The 19,814-nt window shown below is 39.5% G+C and overlaps 1 protein-coding gene across 1 annotated transcript in view; it reads left to right on the top strand.

Annotated features, from left to right (window-relative positions):
- Positions 1-19,814, top strand: part of TMEM182 (transmembrane protein 182) — a 59,514-nt gene that overhangs the window by 26,309 nt on the left and 13,391 nt on the right. Inside the window, exon 4 of the mRNA XM_077914919.1 lies at positions 11,788-11,925. Coding sequence (XP_077771045.1) covers positions 11,788-11,925 — 138 coding nt within the window. The remainder of the gene's footprint in view (positions 1-11,787; positions 11,926-19,814) is intronic.

The following is a 19,814-nucleotide window of genomic DNA, read 5'->3' as shown; positions in this document are numbered from 1 at the left end:
TAGGGAAAGTTTCACATAATATGGGCCGAAAATGTTCCCCTGGAAAATGACTGTATCCTACATAGACCATTGTGATCTGCCTTCTATTTTCTTTCTCTAGCCACTTCCCCTGCCACCAAAGCTTCTCTCTCTCTGTGCCTTCACACTAAGCTTTCACCTACTTTCCTCTTTGGTTTTTCTTTGTGCTTTCTGTTCTCTGCCTGCATTTCTTGCATTCCTACCCTCCCTTCTAAGAATTGCCTCCTCCAGGAAGCCTTCCATCAGATGCCAAGGTTGGGCCAAGTTCCCTTGTGTAATATACCATTGATTTCTCTCTTTGCACAGCCAATAGCCATCTGATTGTGTAATTCTTTCCTATTAGACTGCTTAATAACACACATTGTACTTTCATTCATGTCATATCACCAGGAAGTGCTTACCTAGCACAGTGCCTGATACAAGGTAGATTTTTTTTCAATCAATGTCTAAGTGTAGGTAGATGAAAGAGTGGAATTCAATTTAGTTGTTAGTTACTTCTTTTGTTGGGTATTTTATGATAAAAATAGAGGGAACATATCAAATCATTTCCTCGCTATTGAATTCCTAAACTAACTTTCCTGATACAGAACTAGTAAAAACCACTTTTGAGTCACATCTCTAAGGAAATGCTCTTAGCCATATACTTGCAATATGATAAAAGATCATACAATTCCCTGGATAAATGTGGTTTCTAGGATATTAGAGGTTTATAGAGGCAAATCATCTGAAAGGTATGAACATGAAGACTCAGGAGTCCTAGAATATTTACAGTGGAATACTTAAAGTAAGCAAATCTTTGCGATAATTATTTTCTATCGTCTGTACAAAAGCTTTGGGCAAGCAGGTTCAAATATAATGTTCCAAGAAAAGAATGTTACCAAAAGTACAAAAGAAGAGTAAAGTGGTCCCAAAAATGTTCTTTTCATACCTGAATATAAAGGATAACAAGGCTTATCTGGTATACATCAGATTTTTTTTTTTTTTTGAAGGGACACAGGGAATGAGGAAATGTATCTCTTCTGGCATTTTTAGAGTCAGGTGGGAAAACTGACATGACTCTGATGTTCTTGATTCATTTCTGTGCACGGGGTACTCAGGAACAGGGAAAGGGCAGTCACATAGTCATCAGTACCCTTGCTTAGTCCCCAACTGTTAATGTCTCATTACTTGATCTCTCAGCTCTTCTTTTCCAAGTGCCTAAAGTAGGGATTTAGGTGATAAAGACTCCCTAGCCATTGTAATGAGGCTGAGACCATGGATTCCTTCCTGGAATAAGTGAATAAGTTTGCTTCATTTTGTCCCATGGCCATTAAATATAGGCCTTGGCTGTGTAACTTGAGATTTCAGTTGGTACTGAGTGATAAATTACTGACTATTCACTCTTTCCTATTTTTATTGACCATCTAGTACTCCAGGCATGAAGCTTCCCCTAAGATAAGAATGATAAGCAAGACTGAGACTTTGCCCCAAAAGAGCTTACAATCAAGAATTGGAGGTGGGTATATAAAGTGAGCAAGATAGACCAGAGTCCACTAAGTCTGGTGACTGGCAGGTGTCAAGAACACTGACTGAGAAGGAGGGCAGGCACTCTGCTCAGTGTTTACCTGTGTTAACTCTTTCAGGCCTCTTACAACACCATAATATAGGTATTATTATTATTATTATTATTATTATTATTATTACATATTGGGGAAGGAAACTAACGCATGGAGAGGCTTCAGTAACTGCTCAAAGTCACACAACTAGTAGGGGTGTTTCACCTCTTGAGTCTCGCTCTCTACTTCTAGTGGTTCTAGGCTCTCTTGCCTTTTGGTGGAAATGAGGAAGTAACTCCACTATGTTCCTTCAAGAAAGGAAGGAGCTTGACTGAATCTCAAGGGATAAGTAGGATGCCTTATTCATTCTAGAGAGGGGAAACAGTATTGCAAAAGCCTAGAGGCATAACAGCATTTCCCCCCAGGAAACAGGTAAACTTTCAGCATTTCTGGAGGATCAGGTGAGAGCATCAAAACTGGGAGGGATTTGAACCTGGAAAGCTTCAGTGCAGCAATGGCAGTTTATTTGAAAAAACAAACAAACAAACAAACAAACAAAACAATGAAGACAGAAACTATTGGTGCCTGAGACTGAGCTTGGACAGCCCTGAGTTCAAATCTTGACCTTGTCATTTACTGGCTGTTTAATTTTTGGAACTTAACCTCTCCAGCCCTATGGTAAACTACAGAGTAGGGATTGTTGTGATGACAGAGGAAAAAAAAACAACCCTGGAAAGGCTGAGCCATTCTGTGGCATACAGCATCTTTGCAATCATGTTGGCAGCTCCAGAGAGACCCAAGAGTCCAGTGGTCCTCCACCTGGCTGCGTATTTCTTTCTCCTTAGGGAGCTTTAAAAAATACAATTGCATGTGCGCACCCTGAGAGATTCTCACCTAATTGGTCTCGGTTGGAATCCTGGCTTAGGTATGATATTAAAATCCTCCAGGCAACTCTGATGCTTAGGCAGGGATGGAGGCTTCTAGTCTAGGCCCTCTGAGGCAGCAAGGGTCAGAGGAAGACCTTGGAGCTGGAGGTTAATCTGATCCTCTGTTTTAGGATCTGAGTGTCGTTGTACATGATACCTCTCTAGGGAAGGAAAAAACCTTATTCTATCCCCTTAGGTTCAGTGAGTGTGGCCCTGCAAATTAGACTATAAAACAAAACAAAGCAAAAAGATGTAGATGAGAAAAAGTTTATTAGTATATATGCATATATGGAAGCCTTCATAGAAAAATGAAGAATCAAAGAAGCAGATAGGCCTGAGAGCTTATTCATCAAAGCCTTTTTAACAAAGAACAGTGAATGTGGTGATGTGACAAGACAGAGGAGAAAGGGGTTTGGGCTCAGGGTGGCAAACCGGGAAAGTGACTGGGGAATATATGGGGGAAGTAGTGGGCAGTAAGGGTATTTTAGCAGATTTGTTCAACGATCCACTTTGGTGCTGACTAGCTGTCTCCTTTATGGCCATAAAACTCCCCTAGAAAAGTAGACTTGTGGCAGTCCTCATTTCTCAAAAGTTTCTGCTTTTGGTCAGATAAGGAAAGTTTTCTTTCTGCATTCACGGATTTGATTCCAGGTCAAAGTAATCTTACCCAGGTGGCATATTTTGGGGTGACACATTCTAATCCTCCTTTGCCTCACCTCTGAGTGCCTGGAGTTCCTCACTCCTGTGGCCTTGAGTCTGCCGGCTGTTTCTGTGATCAGGCTGCACTGTGCTAGTAGCCCTGTTATCACAGCCACCATCACTTCTACCTCTAATACTGCAAAGTGCAGCTCCCAGCAAACCTCCCTCCCTACCCCCCAAGATCGTTAGGAGGAGAAACGAGATAGTGACCATGGATGCACTCTCAAGCCTGGAAAGCTCTTGAGGCCATGTGAAGAAACCCATGCTTCTCCTGCGTCGGGACTTTGCCAAGGTCACAGCCAGCAGGGAAGGTGAGGCCTCTGCCCCTCCTACCCAAGACACTCCTTCCTCTCAGCTATTCCTTCACTGCCTGTGTTTATAGTAGGGAGGTAAATAAACTCCATCAGGCCTTTCAATGTTCTTTTTGTTCTGAAAAAAATCAATGGACCATGCAGAGCACGTGACTTGGCTTGGCACGTCCACAGTTGCGGAGCTCAGACGCGGACACACTGTACAGCCTGTCCTTCTGCTTTGGTGAAGGCATGACTGTATTTTTAGACCTGCCCAACGCTGCCAAGACAAGTAGTGTATGGAGATGCAGGACAGGCTTGCTGGCCTGTGTAACAGAAGCGTCTTGCCTAAAGCTACGGCAACATATGCTGGAGGTTCTCATTTGCTGCTGAGGATGGTGGAGGGGGGTGGCGTGTTTTGTTTTGGCTTCTCATAAAACATTTTATAGCACTTCACACTGTGTGCTTGAGGATGTGTCGAAACATAGGATTAGCTTTATGAACTAGCTTTGTGAGGTGTCTGAGGCAAGATAGCAAGTTTTGAAAAATGAATAACACTTAAGTTTATCTTTAAACTGCAAATACAATATTTACATTTTTATATACACAATAAAATAATTTATCAAAACACTACGAATTTGGAATTGTGATCATTTGGGTTGACTTTTTCCCTCTGTACTCTGTATGGAAGATTTGTTGTGTACATTATAATATCACAAAACCAAGAGGAGATTTGTTAATATCTTAACTGAACAAACTGTTCTGGCATACAAATGAAAAATCTATGAAGACAGGCTTTATTCTTGCTGGTTTCTCACCTCCTGTGACAACAGCTTATCACTAAAGCTGATTTTGTCTCTATCTTGACTTCCTGGCTTTAGGCCCCACTTGGGTGTTACTATAATAACTACCTGACTAGTTTTCCCGCCCACGTTCTGTTCTTTTTCCTGCCAGTTGGTTCTCTGGACAGCGATGGGAGTGGTATTCCGGTACAAATGTGGCTATGATTTCTGGTAACTGATCTTCAGGGGTTCCCCAGGACCAGTATGATAAGGACCAACTCTTTCAGGGTGGCACATGAGGCCATGACTACCCTTCTCTCTTCTTTTCTGGCCCCTTCATCCACATGGGAGGCAGCTGCAGGTAGCTGGTTTCTATTTCTCGATCCATGGAACTCTTGCCTACTCCAATTGGATTGACCTTCCTCCTGCCTTCCAATAGTCCAACTCTATTCAGAACTGTAGGGCTTTACTCACTACCATTCAACCCTGAAATAGTGGATTCTCAGGGCAGGAGCCCATCCAGCTCCGTGATTTGCTGTGCATACCTTTGCTGGGGCACCTACCATATCGTTAAACTTACTTGTTTTCTCCTCACTAGACTGAACTTGTGAGGGTAAGGATCATGTCTTACTCTGGCAGTGTTTGGTGCCTAGAGAGCTATCAAAGTATGTTTGTTAAATTAAGTGACTAACGGTTGTTAACCATGCACCCATTCGCCAAGCAAGCCTGGCAGGGTCTCTTTTTGCAGTCTCTTGGGAGACACTGCCTTGAGTTGCTGGATGGATGTGAATGGCTGGGAATGGGACTTCTTATAAAATAACCCAGGGTTAAAACTTCAGGCTGCTTCTACCCATCATCAAAATTAATGAGTTTTAGTGCATGTTTATTACATTCTCAGTGGAAAAATAAATACCTTACAGTTTTAGTTTTCCAACCTTGCGGATGGAATTCAGAGCAGATGCCAATTCTGCCATTAGCTTCCTGTCTGCGGTCGGTGGTAATCTGCATACATGCACAGGTGTGCATGTGGACATGCACACACACACTCACACTCACACCTAGGCACACATATTGATGTATGCAATTCATAGTCTGCTTTATTTCATGGCCTTCATTGTCCTACAGTTTGGGGTGATTTTTATGTTTCCTTCTTGAAGGATGCTTAATAGATGTCTCCCAACACTTCCTAATTATGTCTCTTTGGAATTTGACTTTTTAGGTATATCCAAGATATAAGCTCTTTTTGATGTATGTTTCAGTCCGAAATTTGGATTTTCAAAGTGGTTAATACTCTTTATGTTAGTAATTTTTATGAGTAAAATGCATTGTGAACATTTTTCATTCTGTATACACTCTTATTTAACAAACTCGACAATCTCTAATGACTTGATATGTCTTTTTTTGCCATTAAAAAGCGACAGGATAGTCCTGAAATGAAAACTTCAGGACTAAAACTAATGAAAACTGAAAAAGAAAATAACTGTATACTAGTGAAAATATTATAAAATTATAAAAATATGAAGTGACATACTTGCATGGAATATACTGATAGGCCGTTTCAGGATACCCTGGGTAAAAGCTTAATCTATTTAGGAAAATAAACTCTAGAAGAACCATTTCTATAACATCTGTTGTTAGACTAATTACTACTCATCCTCATTACAACACTCGAGCAAGGAGCACTTTGTCAGGTCAATTCACCAATTTATTTAGAATCAACAGAACTTCATTGCTTTAAAAGTAGTCATTAATTCTGGCCTTTCACAGATTCAGATGACGCTTTTCTTTAATTAATCCAAATTGTGATAATATAGATTACATGTGAATCTATTTACATTGTAAATCTTGCCTCGTGTTCTAATAGGAATTAATGGAAATCCAATATTGTGTAAGTTAAGCACTGACTTGTAATTAATGGTACAAATGGATTTTTGGAGATGATGTCACTTGGCATGGTCCAAAGATTTCAAAGGCAAAATTTCGCAGTTTTAATGGGCTCATATAAGGAATAAGGAAACAAATGAAGTGTTCTCTGAGATAAATTCACAATCTAGGGGTCTTAATACAAACCACTAACCAAACAAAAACATCCTCTCTGACAAAATTTCAAAGGTGTAGATATATTAGAACTGAAAGCTTGTCCCCATCCTAGATCCATGAGGTTAGTAGATATCTTTTGTGTGTGAACTACATTGTTCACAAGGACATTTTATTACAGAGTGAGTAGTAATTTATAAGAGTAATAGCAAATGCATGTGAGTACTCAACTGCATGCAGCTACTTTTCTTATATATTCTCAATTCTTTCTATAAGCTTATGTGACAGATATTGTTTTCCATCTTAGAAAACTAAGGTCTGTCAGAGTCACACAATTAGTGGGAGGGCCCAGTATCATGTTGACTCTTAAAACACATATACTTAATTCACTTTATGTGGAAGATTCTCTGATTGCCTCAGTCTTATGTCAGATGGTGAAAGAACTCTACCCAATTCCATAAGATGATTCCTAATTAGGAGTGAACATTTTAATTCTGGAATCAAAGTGTCTCACATATTCGAAGTAGGTAATATAATTAGCTGAGGAACAGGAAGTTCCAAAAAATTTTGAGATAAACTTGAAGTTAACACACTTTTGAATGCTGAGGGACAAGCAGAAAAATAAATCACACAGTAACTGCAATAAGGAATCACTCTCTTGGAAGCGATTTCCGAATGGTCACACCTCTTCAGGTAACAACTTCCTCCTTCCCTTAAATACAGATCTGTCGCTCCTGCCTTTTACAGGGGACTCAGAATCAAAAGTCAGGCTATTCTGTTAGAGCAAATGACAGGACGGGAACGGGTAGCTGTCAGGAGCGACAGCAGCTCTGAGGAGCATCCATCCACATTTCTGTTTTGCTCCTTTTCTCTCCCTCACCAGGTGCTTTCTTTCCTTTGAGTCCCTCAGCTTTTCTCTGTGGAGAGGCGTGTCCTGCTGTTTCTGTCCTCTCTGTGGCCCGAATTGTAATGCCTGCTCTCCTGCCTGCATATGGCTCTTCTGGATTTTTTAACTTCAGCCCTGCTACTAATCGCCTCATGTTTCCAGTTGTCCAGGTTTCCAGGGATCACAATGATGGGCCCAACTCATCTTTACAAAACGTAGGTCATAAGACATGGGCCAGAGGTCACCCTACTGGAGCTGTCTTTGCGTTAGGTATCTGACCCTATTTGTTTGTATTTTGAGTATTTAGGAGTAGAGTCACATGTTATGGCCACTGCCTTCTTAGAGGTTAGCAGACAAGGAAACTTCCCACGGGAGACAGTATGTCAAACACAACTTCTCTATTGCACTGTGTGCAGGAATCTAAAGGGATTTCCAGACATCGATGGTATATAAAAGCAGTGTTTAAGGCTCTCTGAGGGAAGTAATTCACTTTCCTATTACTGAACACAGTACCACATGCTGTGTAGTGTTCATGTGATTTAAATAATAATGTAAATGAAAGCAACCACAAAATAAATGTCATTCTTTGATTTCTTGTTGTATGTCACACACTTCACATACATTATTAATAACTCTTCTAATAACTCTAAAGGAGGTATACAAACATCTGTATTTTACAAAAGAGAGAGAGGTTCAGGAAGCTTAAGTAACTGGTCCAAGGTTATACCACATGTAAATGGTAAAGAAGTTACTCTGATTCTAGAGTATCTGATTCTAACCTTCATGTCTTTATCGTACTGTGCTGACAATATATTTTTGTATTTCAAGAGGCAGGAATATTTTAAAGAAATTAAGATGAGAAAAAATAGTAGGCTATATTTATGCAGATATTCACTTTTACTGTTTCTCTTCCTTTATTCCTGAAGTTTCAAGGGTACCCTGGTGTCATTTCTTTCAACCTAAAGAAATTCCTTTTCCTATGTCTTTATGGAACAGGTTTGCTTTGATAAATTCTGTCTTCCTCCTTGAGAAATGGCTTTTTTTCATCTTCATCCCTCAAAGATATTTTCACTAGAAGGAGAATTTGAGGTTGATAGTTCTTTTCTTTTGTCATCTTAAAAATGGCCTCCATCATATCTGATGAGAAAATGTGGTCCTCGGGATTGTTGTTTCCCTGGATTTAATATATCACCCCACCCCAACCGCCAGTGACTACTTTCAAAACTTTTTCTTTATTTATAGTTTTCAGTAATTTTATTAATATGTGTCTGGGCTGATTTTTTTCGGTTTATGTTCTTTGGAGTTTGTTGAGTTCCTGTATCTATAAATTTATCTTTCAGCAAATCTTGGAATTTTCCAGACATTATTTCTATGTATGTTCGCTCTGTACCAATATGGTCTGTCTCTGCCTTAGGGGCTTCAGTGACACAAATGTGACATCTTTTGACATTGTCTCTCAAGTCTCTGAGAGTCTTGCCATTTTTTATTTCAATTTCATTTCTTTCTGTTGTTCAGATTATATAATTTCTACCGTTCTCACTTCAAGTTCACTTGTCTTTCTCATCTCCATTCTGCTATTGTGCTCATTTCATGGATTTTAAGTTTCAGATATTATATTTTTCACTTCAGTTTAGTTCTTTTTTAATAGACTCTATTTCTAAGAATTTCTGTCATTTATTCACTTCAAGAATGTTCACCTTAGTTCATAGAAAATGGTTCTAGTAGCTGCTTTAAAGTCTGTGTAATAATTCACACATTTGAACCATCTTTGGGTTGGCGTCTGCTGATTGCTCATTCCTTTGATATTAGTCAGATTTTCATGGTTGTTAGTATATCAAATAATTTTGGATTCTAACCTAGACATTTTGAATATTATATCGTTAGACTTGGCATACTGTGAAAATTCTCTGGAGAATATTGATTTGTTGTTTGAACAGGTAATCCACCTGTGTGATCTGTCCTTTTCTTTTGTGATAGTCATGTCAAGATCAGTTCACTTTTCAATGCATTTGCTATGCTGTTTGGGTCTGCCTGGGGCTTGTATATCACTCAGGGCTTATTCTGGTACTTGGGTGATTTTTATACTGTAATTTAGTTCTCAAAACCATCATTGTACTTCTTTGGGCATTTTCTGGGTATGTACAACTTGGAGCATGAACTCATCACTTGTGTAGGATCAAATACAGATTAGAGATTCTCTTCTCTGGCTCTCTCTCTCATCTGTGGGGTTTCTTCCACTCCTCAGGCTTCTAGGGCCCACTTTTCCAGTTTTTATGGATGGGAAGATGAGTGAACAGAGTTGGCCTCCTGGGCCATGGCCCAGTTTCATGCAATGCAGTGAAAGAAAAGAGGAAACCCATAGCAGTGGTTCCTTCACCCTTTGCAAACTGGGAGAGGGGAGGGTATCCCTTTTTCTGCTTCTTTTTTTTTTAAGATTTTTTTTTTTTTGAGAGAGAGAAAGAGAGAGAGAGAACACATGAGTGGGAAGAAGGGGCAGAGAGAGAGAATCTTCAAGCAGACTCCTCGCTGAGTGCAGAGCCTGATGCAGGGGGAGCCGATGTGGGGCTCAATCCCACAACCCAAGATTATGACCTGAGCCAAAGCCAGGAGTCAGTCACTCAACCCACTGAACCACCCAAACACCCCATTTTTCTGCTTCTTATAGCCAAAACATTGAATCATCATTTGGGATCTTAAGTGTCCATTCCCCACCCCCCATGCCCGGGGTAGCAGTGTAGATTTACTTTTGAGGCCTTGAGACCTGCCTGGGAAGATAAAAAGAGAAAATTCAACACAAGGACTTTCCCCATACTCTGGCTTATAGGGACCCGACCCTCTTTCCTGTTGATCTAGCCAGAATAATAATCTTAACTCCAGGTTTTTTGTTTTTGTTTTGCTGTTTGCACCTTTTATAAAGTTCCCAATTTGGCTTGCCTTCAGGCCAAATCCAGAAGGAGAAAAAAAGGAAATACTCTGAAAACTCTTTGTAGCCAATTTTATCTTTCCTTAAGGTTTGACTTCTCTCCTGAATACACTTGCTGTTGTTTACTTTTCATACTCCTCAGGTGGTTGTTTGCCATATGTGTCCACATTTCAGTTGTGGTTAGGGGAGCGACAGAATGGGCTCCTATTCCTTATTCCATGGACTGGCTCTTAATCACGTTTTCACCCCTAGCACTTGCCACAGAACCTACCACATAATAGACATTTAAGTAAATGAAGGGAATACAAGTGTAAAATGTGTGGCTCACCAATGTGAAGGAAATCATTTCTGTATATGTGAATGAAAATGTAAAATGTGAAGCTTGCCAATTCTCTAGCAAATTCTGATAGGACCCGGATGGCACGTGTTTGGCTCACTGTCTGCCACTCTTCCCACGCTCAGATATGATCAGTACTCCTTCACTGCTTGGCACCCTGCAGAGCCTGAAGGCAGCCATAGAATATTCCTAGCACTGCAAACCTGGAAGCCACTGTTTAGTGAACAGCATGGGCATGCGGGGTACAAGCCGGCCTTTTACTCCTGTCTTTCAGATGTGTCCACACAACATTTCCAGCCTTCTTTTCCCATTTAAATGCAGTGCTTCCTCCCTACAAATTTCCATCTTGCCATAGTCTTTGCTTTAAGATTCCAGCTGATGGGCACATTTCTTTCTTTGCCAGGTGGGCTTGTGGAGAAAAATAATTTTTTGCTTTCTTATATAAAGCCTATGTTTTCATTAAAAAATGTAATTTGACTAACGTATTTTATGGAGCTTTCCCTCATTTACACCAAAAGGAACCTATTTTAGTGTTGTAGCCCTTGGGAAATGATGAATTTGTTTAATAGATCAGTAATTATCCCATTCAAAAATGATCATTAGAATTCCTCTTTATTTGATTACTATGTATCACCAAACCCACAATCCGTTTATCACCAGCTGCATCCATTAATTCAGCCTTGTTGGTCCATGCATAAGAGACCACTCTAACTTCTCGCTTCTCATTTTGAGTCTTTCTAAGAAAAATATTGGTGGAAAGTAGTATGCCTTAAATATATCTGATTTAAAATCTCAGTCTGTACAAACTTTTATTTTTTGTTTTGTTTGCTATTTTTATTACCCGAAGACTATTTTCCAATAAAGTCACAGCCTAAACAGAAGTATACTTTTTTATTAGGGAATTGGGGTGATTATTAGCCTCTAGGGGGTGATAGTGGTTGTAAGAAGCAGTGTTGGTAAATGTGAATGCCTTTTCATGTCGTTGTACGTTTGGTATGAAACACCTACCTGTGACTCAACTAGGTACGGACTCAGGGTAACTCTTTCCAGAATGTTAGAACATCTCCACTTCTAAAATGGAAAATATATTCAGAAAATGAGCTCCCAGAGTGTCCTGAGAGTGTGTGGGGTACAAATAACAAGGATGAGTGAATTGAAGGTTGACATCACTAAGTATAGAGTTATCTAATAAGATTTCCTTTGGATCATAATCCGGGACCCATGGCTTGGGATTCTAACTTGCTATGGCTAAAATCAGAACAATAAAGTGGAAAGAAACTGACTGGTACAGTCTAAGTGGGGTTCACAATCTAAATGCGTTTTTCTTTTCTCCTTTTCCCCCTGGGGTTTCCAGTTTACCGTGGTTTCTGGGCAGTCCTGATGCTTCTGGGCGTCGTCGCCGTGGTGACTGCGAGCTTTCTGATCATCTGTGCAGCCCCCTTCACAAGTCACGTTCTCTATAAGGCCGGTGGAGGCGGGTACATCGCTGCAGGTATGTGCAGGGCAAAAAGTGTGATTTCCAGCCATGTTTTTCTCCATATCCTCATATTTTCCTTTTCTAGTTTCAGATTTCAGGCCTCTACTAGGAGTAATACAATAATATTCATATGCAGTATTGTTTGAGTGCCCACTGTATGCAGACCCTCCTCCAGGGACTTAGCATTTCCTGTGTGCTCCACAGCATTTGCTCACTGTATCCACGTTGTAGGAAGACAGCACAGGAAGGGAAAGTTCTGTTCCTTAATCTCTCTTAACCTGTTTCTTTTCTATCCGTAAAATGGGTTCATAACACGTCTTTCTGTAACATCAGGATGTGTGTGAACTTTTCTGTGCATTCTTAAAAAGATAGCCCCACGATGATAATTACAAACTGGCATGATTTATTTATCACAGGTAAAAAAAGAAAAACATCTCTTTCTACAATGTCATCATTCACTTTTTTAAATTGTGGTTCATGTGCGTTATCAAAACACATTCTGTCCTTGGCAAAACCTGCATTTGTTTTAGTCAGCTTTCCAACTAGTCTTTTTAATGCCTGCTACAGTGATCTTAGTAAAAATAGAAAAATAATCGACTAGGTGTATCTTGTGAATGTTAAGTGTCTTTCATTTAATTGGGAATGTTCTAAAAGCTAGAACATTAATCTGAAAACATATAAGCACAGATGATTTGTAAAGGTAACAGTTTTAGAAAATGAGACGAACTTCACTATGACTAAGACCACATTGTACATGACTATGTTATTTTATAGCATCAAATCAGAAGGACAAAGTGTTTCTGTATGAAATGGTAGCGACAGGAAAGAAATAGAATAGATAGCATTGTTCTCTTTAAATCATTGCAAAGACAGCTCCTGATGTTGTCCGTCATCATTTAATTGATGGCCAATTAACAGTTCCTTGAAGCATATCTAGTCCATAATACTGTGCTTAATTCTGTAGAGGGAATAAAAAAGAATAATCAGATATGAATCCTCTGTCCAAAGAGTTCAAAAAGGAAAAAAAAAAAAAAAACCACCCAACCCAAACCCACCCTGGGAATAAGAGTCCTGTTTAACCCATTCTGTCATTCTTTTGTCTTTTATTCACTTCTTTCCTCACTAGTTTTCCAAGGACCTTGTATTCAAGGGCCTGGGTTTACCTACAAAATTTATCATTTTAACGTATATAATGCAGTGTATTTTTAGTACATTTCCAGAGTTGTGCAAATATTACCACTCTCTGATTCCAGAATATTTTTTATTACCTCACAAAGAGACCTCATTGTCTCCTCTCCTTTCCTCCCCTTGGGCTTGAGTCAACACTCATCTACTTTCTTCTTTTTAAAAAAAAAAAAAAAAGATTTTATGTATTTATTTATGAGAGACACAGGCAGAGGAGAAGCAGCCTCCAGGCCAGAAGCCTGATGCAGGACTCAATCCCAGGACTCAATCCCGGGACTCTGGGATCACACCCTGAGTCAAAGGCAGACACTCAACCGCTGAGCCACCCAGGCTCCCAACACTCATCTACTTTCTATCTTTTTGGGTTTATTCTGGAAATTTCATATCAATGGATTCATACAATGTGTGGCCTTTTGTATCAGGCTTCTTTCACTTCAATCTCACGATATTTATAATCGTCTTCTTTAATTAATAATTCCATAAGACCAAACCCCTTATATGCCATAAAACTGAACATTTCTGAGCCAAATAGTTTTTCCTCCTGCAAACCACATTCTACCTTTACTTTGTTCAAAGGTCTTGTGAAGGTACATGGTTTTCCATGGTTTTCCCAGAAACAAGAGCTGTCTGCTAGAGTGTGTAAATATTTGTTTCTTCTCATTCCTTACCTTTCTTTATAAATCTTTCCCAACAAAGGAAATATATACAGTTGACCCTGGAATATGGGTTTGAACTGTGTGCGTCTACTTAAACACAATTTTTAAAATAAAAACAGTACAATCTTGTGAATCTATTTTTTCTTTCTTATATTTTTATTAATAACATTCTCTTTTCTTTTCTTAGCTTAATTTATTGTAAGAATATAGTATATAATACAATATATACTGTTAATTGACTGTTATCAATGAGACTTCTTTGGTCAACAGTAGGCTCTTAGTCTCAGGGGAGTCAAAAGTTACAGGGAAATTTTTAACTACCGTTAAGTCTTTGTGATATCAAAAGTTATAGGCAGGGCAGCCCGGGTGGCTCAGCAGTTTAGCGCCACCTTCAGCCCAGGGCATGATCCTGGAGACCCGGGATTGAGTCCCACATGGGGCTCCCTGCATGGAGCCTGCTTCTCTCTCTGCCTATGTCTCTGCATCTCTCTCTCTCTTTCTGTCTCTCTCATGAATAAATAAATAAAATCTTAAAAAACGTTATAGGCAAAAAAAAGTTATAGGCAAATTTTCAACTATGGTTAAGTTTTTGGGGAGTTAAGATATTTGTAGGCAGATTTTCAACTTCATAAAGTCAGTGCTCCTAACCCTACAGTGTTCAAAGGTCAACTGTAATAGTGTGAGTTTAGTATACATTATGGACAGCACAGTTGTTTTAAACTCAGAAACACTCTGATTTTTGGCTTAGTCTGATCAAAGAATTGTGTATCCCTGTGTGTGTTTAGTGCTTTTGAAAAAAAAAATGTTGGTCATTTTTAAATTGTGCAAGAAGGTAGTATATCCAAAGAATTACATTTGGCTGGGAACTCTGTAGGAAGATAGTTTGTACTCACATGCCTGTGACCAGTGAGGTTCTTCTTTTTTTTTTTTTTTTTTTGGAGAATCTTTGCTCTGTGTGGGTATGGGGCTGGGGTTCTCCTTGCTCAGGTCTTCATGTAAAAGGCCCCTGGGAACTGAGAGGTGTCCATGGTATTCTGGGACCCATTCTGAAAACAACCAAACTGGACAATTATGAGGACACTTCCTTTTAAACTTGACTTTTAATTTCCTTCATGGCAGATTTCTTTGTTTGTGTAGGGCCATTTGTTTCCAAAGAACAGAGAAAGAAATTCTGTAGGATGAGACAAAATTAGCTTGGGCAGAAAAGGTGATATTCTCAGGAATAACTGAATTTTACAGTCTAATGGCAGTTTTTACAGTGAAACAGCTCTATAAGGTGGTTATGGGGCCAATAAATCATTCTTAAGTTTCAGTACTTATTGATAGAAGAATTTAAAAATCTTTTCATTGTTTATTATTAAGATTCTCAGGTAATATTAATAAGCAACTTATCCTTTCAGAATCAAAGTTGGAAACTTATATGCTATATGAACACTTGGAAAATATATAGTAAACACTAGGTTTTTTGGCCAGCCAAATTTTTGTGTATCACATTTAGTATGCAACTATGCACATAGTCAATGAGTTAAACTGAACTGAACTTAGAATGCTTTCTTTGTTTAGATTTTATATTTTCAAAATGAAGGAATCTCGTTTTATGTGTCTGGTACTCTAGAATCTCTTTGTTTTTTATGGCTTGCCTTGTCATTCCCTGCCTAACTGAGCTCCCATGCTGCCCTGTGCCAATGCTCTGTGCTGTGCTGGGCAGTTAGGAACAGGTGCAGCTTGGGCCTGGGGTTGCCGTGGCAGCTTTATCAATGCCACAAACAAGATTGCACACTCTCTCTTTATTTGGACAGATGGCTTTAGGATGGGGAATAGCCAAATTCCAAATGGCCAATGCTGGGTGTGTGCATGTATGAAGTCTCTTTGGCATTAGTAAGAAGACTGTTTTTGGGCATTCCATGCATGACTGAGTCATGCTGATGTCACAGTTGTCGGTATGAGTAAGGGGCGGAGGTCCATAGTATTCCTCTTGCTCTGTCAACAGGCTTAGAGCAAAGTTTGGAGGACATATGTTGCCACTCCTTGCAGTTGGGCAGATTCCTCTTCAAGCAGGCTAAGCCATGTATTCCCCGAGGAGGTTCAGTTCTGGAACAAGTGCATGGTAATCATCAGGATGTTATAACACCCAACCTATTTCAGTGAATCTCATCGCACACTCTATAAAACCTAAGCAAATTCTGAAATTTGTTTTAATGTGGACTCCCAGAGAACTTTCCATTCCAAGGGGCTGACACTAGTCTTCTCCTAGTTCTTTGATATTGGAGGTGATAAGAAAGATGCAGGAGAAGTTAGAATGGGTGAGCATACCACTATAAAACATTTAAGTTATATGGAGGAAATTAAACATAGCTGAATTTTCCTAGTGCCTGGGCAAAGCAACATCAATACAGGAATTGCTGTGCATGAGTAAGACTTCTAAGTGTACAGGAAAGAATAATGATGTGATCTGGAAGTTCCGGGATACTGACATTACTAGGTAATAAGCCGTAAAAACTTTAAATCAGTATTTCCCAGCATATTAGGGTACAAATATTTTTCTTTTGTAATTGAAATAGCCTTTTCCTGAGTGACAAAGTGAGATTACATTTTTCTGCTGAATGTAGTGCTAGACAGAGTCCCTCCTGGGTTGAGGTGCCTGAAAGGCTTCTGAATCTCAGCTAAGTCCCTTGTGAGACCCTCAAGTTGGTGAGACTACACGGACATCTTGTAAGCCAGAGGAAGATAGCAGCCTTTATTCTAGACTCAGGATGCATTAATGGAAGCAAAGGGTACCTCTGCTGTGTAATTAGCCCTTTGGAACAATTAGTTCTTTGGCGGCAAAGCAGTGGTTTGACTCCTGCCCCACTCTGTGACCACAGAGTATACTCCTTGCCCAGAAGGCTGTTGCTCAAGCCATTACTGGTCACCAGGGATACAAGCTGAGTGATTTGGGGTGAATTTTTAAAAATTTCTGCCATGTGGGACAAACCGTCTGAAGCACATCCTTCCATGACCCCTCCCTGCTCCCTTTGGATCTGGAGGACAGTGCTTTCTGAAACTATAGTGATGTGAACCCTCTTAAAAAAAGTAGAATAAAAAAAGATAGAATAAAAAAAAGTAGAATAGAAAAGGTGAGCGGTAATGACAGGAATATAAAAATCTGACTACAAAATATAATAAAAACTATTGAATCAGAATTAAATTGGATTTGTGGTTTGTTTTCCTTTTCTTTCAAAATATCAATGGAATTTGTAGTAGCTCATCAGTAAACCACATTTATTTCTAATGAGATAAAATAGATGTGGTGATGAAAACTACAAGATACTTTTCACCTTAATCCTAGAAAAAAAAAAAAGACACAGCAGTCAAGGGACATATTTTAGATGTTCTTTTTTTTTTTTTTTTCTTTTTTGTTGTTGAAACTGAACACGTGGCTTCCAGGAAGAATTCAGTGTCATACCTTGCTCCTCACATCTTCCTCCAGATAAAGTAGAGCAAGAGAAGAATATGCAGAGGAAACAGAAGACCGTGAGCAGGAAGGGATTAGGGAAGAATTGCTGACAGCCTAGAGGCAGGCATTCTAAACTTACAGGCACACGCATCTCCCTACTTGCACCTGCTGTCTCCATGTCTATATAGTGAGAGATCCAGGCTATAAACAGCCGCTTACACGGACAAGCAAAGGGGCCTCACTATTAGCAGAACAGGCCTGGAAGGCCAGTGAATGCTTGCCAGAATGGCTTTTCTAAAGCTTCTGTGTCTTTCTTAGTGCACCAAAAGTAGGCTTTCGGGAGAAAATCACAACATAACCTCCCAATGGGGAACAGAATATTTCACCAAAGTCCAGGACTTAACATTTCATTCATAGGTCTGTTCTGTTGGAGGTACGTGACAGAAACAAAGGCGTGACTCATTATAACTGGAAGTTACTGATACGTGAGCCAAATGTGCTTGTTGTACTAGAATTCCTGTCTCCGATTTTTATGAAACACAAAACAGCAGCTTGGATTTACTTCTCTTTTGCTCAGTCCAAAAGCTTTGTACACTAGATGTGCTTCCTGAGTACTTCTGGAAGAACCAGTCACTCTTATGTTTCTAAAATTACTTGTTTCATGCCCTGGCTTTGTGCCTTTGGTTGCCATATTTGGGAATTTGTTCAGGAAAAGCATTGTTTTGGATATTGATAATATAATAATGTGGGAAGGCCTCCTTTCAAATTTTGATGTGGAATTTTAATGACCTCAATATGTCACTTCATAGAAATGTCAAGTGCTAGAATAAATCAGTGTTGGTCAACATTAAAGAGGAAAGAGCTCTGAAGAATTTTCACTTACAAAAATACTTTAAGGCATATAACTTTTCTTTCTCAGATACTTCTTTGAAAGTTTATTTTTCCTCACATTGCTTATCAGTTGGAATGTGTGTAATGGGCTGTTAGAATCAGACTTGACCCCACTCAGTGTTGAACGGGGGACCAGTATGATAGGATGTATGATGCTACAGTGAAGAGGCAGGTTCCCAGAGGAAGAATTCAGAGGGCATGAGTGAGACCCAGTTTTGTGAGTTTCCAATACCTCAGTCAAATGAAGGCTGGAGAAGGGATGAGGAATGTGAAGAAGAGACACAGAGTGGTTGCGTAGAGAGACCTGTGCTCCTAAGTCTTTACTTTGACCTGGGCTGGTTGTGCATATGTGTCCTTATGGGAGACATTTGAGAGGATGGTCCAGCCCTTGCCCAGATGAATCTAGGGTATGAGAGGTCAGCTCAGTAACAGCTTTAGTGGGACTTTTTGGAAAACCTTGAACAGCAAACATGAATGAATGGTCCCCATTCCACTTTAAAAATGTATTTGTGTGGTTCTTCTGAGAACCAGAGCTGTAGGCCTACAAAAGAATGCCTTTACTCACATGATATTTTATTATAGGATATAATTAATCTCCACACTGAAAGGAAGTTTTCAGATGTGTAGTACGACAAGATTCGTTCTGGTTTATAAATGGCATATCTAGTTTGGGGTTAGTTTTTGGTATGGTGGAAAGGCAGAATGAATTTCCATCTGCTTCATTCTGCTTTTTTAAAATATGTGCATCATTAACATCTACTATTAACTTAGTTCTGCAAGGGATTTAATTTCTTTGCAAATATTCCGTTTTATTCCATACCCTTCTCCCAAATAATCACTTTGCTCAGAAATAGCTAGTGGTTAATGAGTAAGGCATATTGCTTTTTTTACTGAAAATTTTATGAATTTTCCTGAGGCCTTTTCTCCCACCCTTTATACTTACTTGTAGAAAAGAGAAATACATTAGTAAGACAGCAAGTCTGTCCTAGAAGGATTTTTACTTCCTGTAACTATAAGGTTGTTGGGGATGGGCAGAAAGCTTGCTTACTGGACACTTAAAACAGAAAATGTCCTTAATATGTATAAGTGAGCACAAGTCTGGATTCACCTGTTAACCTTCCTAAAATGTCGTGAGGGGCCTATGGGGTGACTGGTGCCACCTGGTGGAAGATTCTAGTAAGACATGGGCAGATAATCTCCCTCACTTCTCATGACATCTCAGACTGGAAGGCACTGTGGTGGTTTATCCCCTTGCCTCTTGACTAGTCCTGAAATAGCCCAGTCATATGAGAAGCTCTGACGCTTTAAAAGATTTCAGAGAATAATATTTACTAGCCATTATCAGGAGCTAATGCCAAAGCTCAATAAAAATAATGATAATAACAAAACTAGCCAATGCTTATTATGCGCTTGCCCTGTTCCAGGCACCTCGCCCAGTGCATGTTACCTCCATTAATCTCATGACTACTGTCTGCAGTAGGCACCTGCATGATCTGTATTTTACCAAAAAAGATACTGAGACACAGAGAAGTATAGAACTTGCTCAAGGTTACTCAGCTTGTCAAGTATAAAGCTTTCCAGCCTGTACACCTTTGAGGTAAGATTTAAACCAGGGCAGTTAGAGTCCAGGCCTATGCCCTTCAACCACCTCCTGCTTTTTGAAACTCATCTATTGTGAGTAAACACTTCCTTGGAGTTAAATGAAAATCCACTTTCCAGATGCAATCCCTAATGAC

This window comes from Canis aureus, chromosome 11 (assembly GCF_053574225.1).
Source record: "Canis aureus isolate CA01 chromosome 11, VMU_Caureus_v.1.0, whole genome shotgun sequence".
Lineage (NCBI taxonomy): Eukaryota > Metazoa > Chordata > Mammalia > Carnivora > Canidae > Canis > Canis aureus.
Note: the sequence above shows the minus strand (reverse complement) of the source record. Positions and strands in the feature narration are given on the sequence as shown.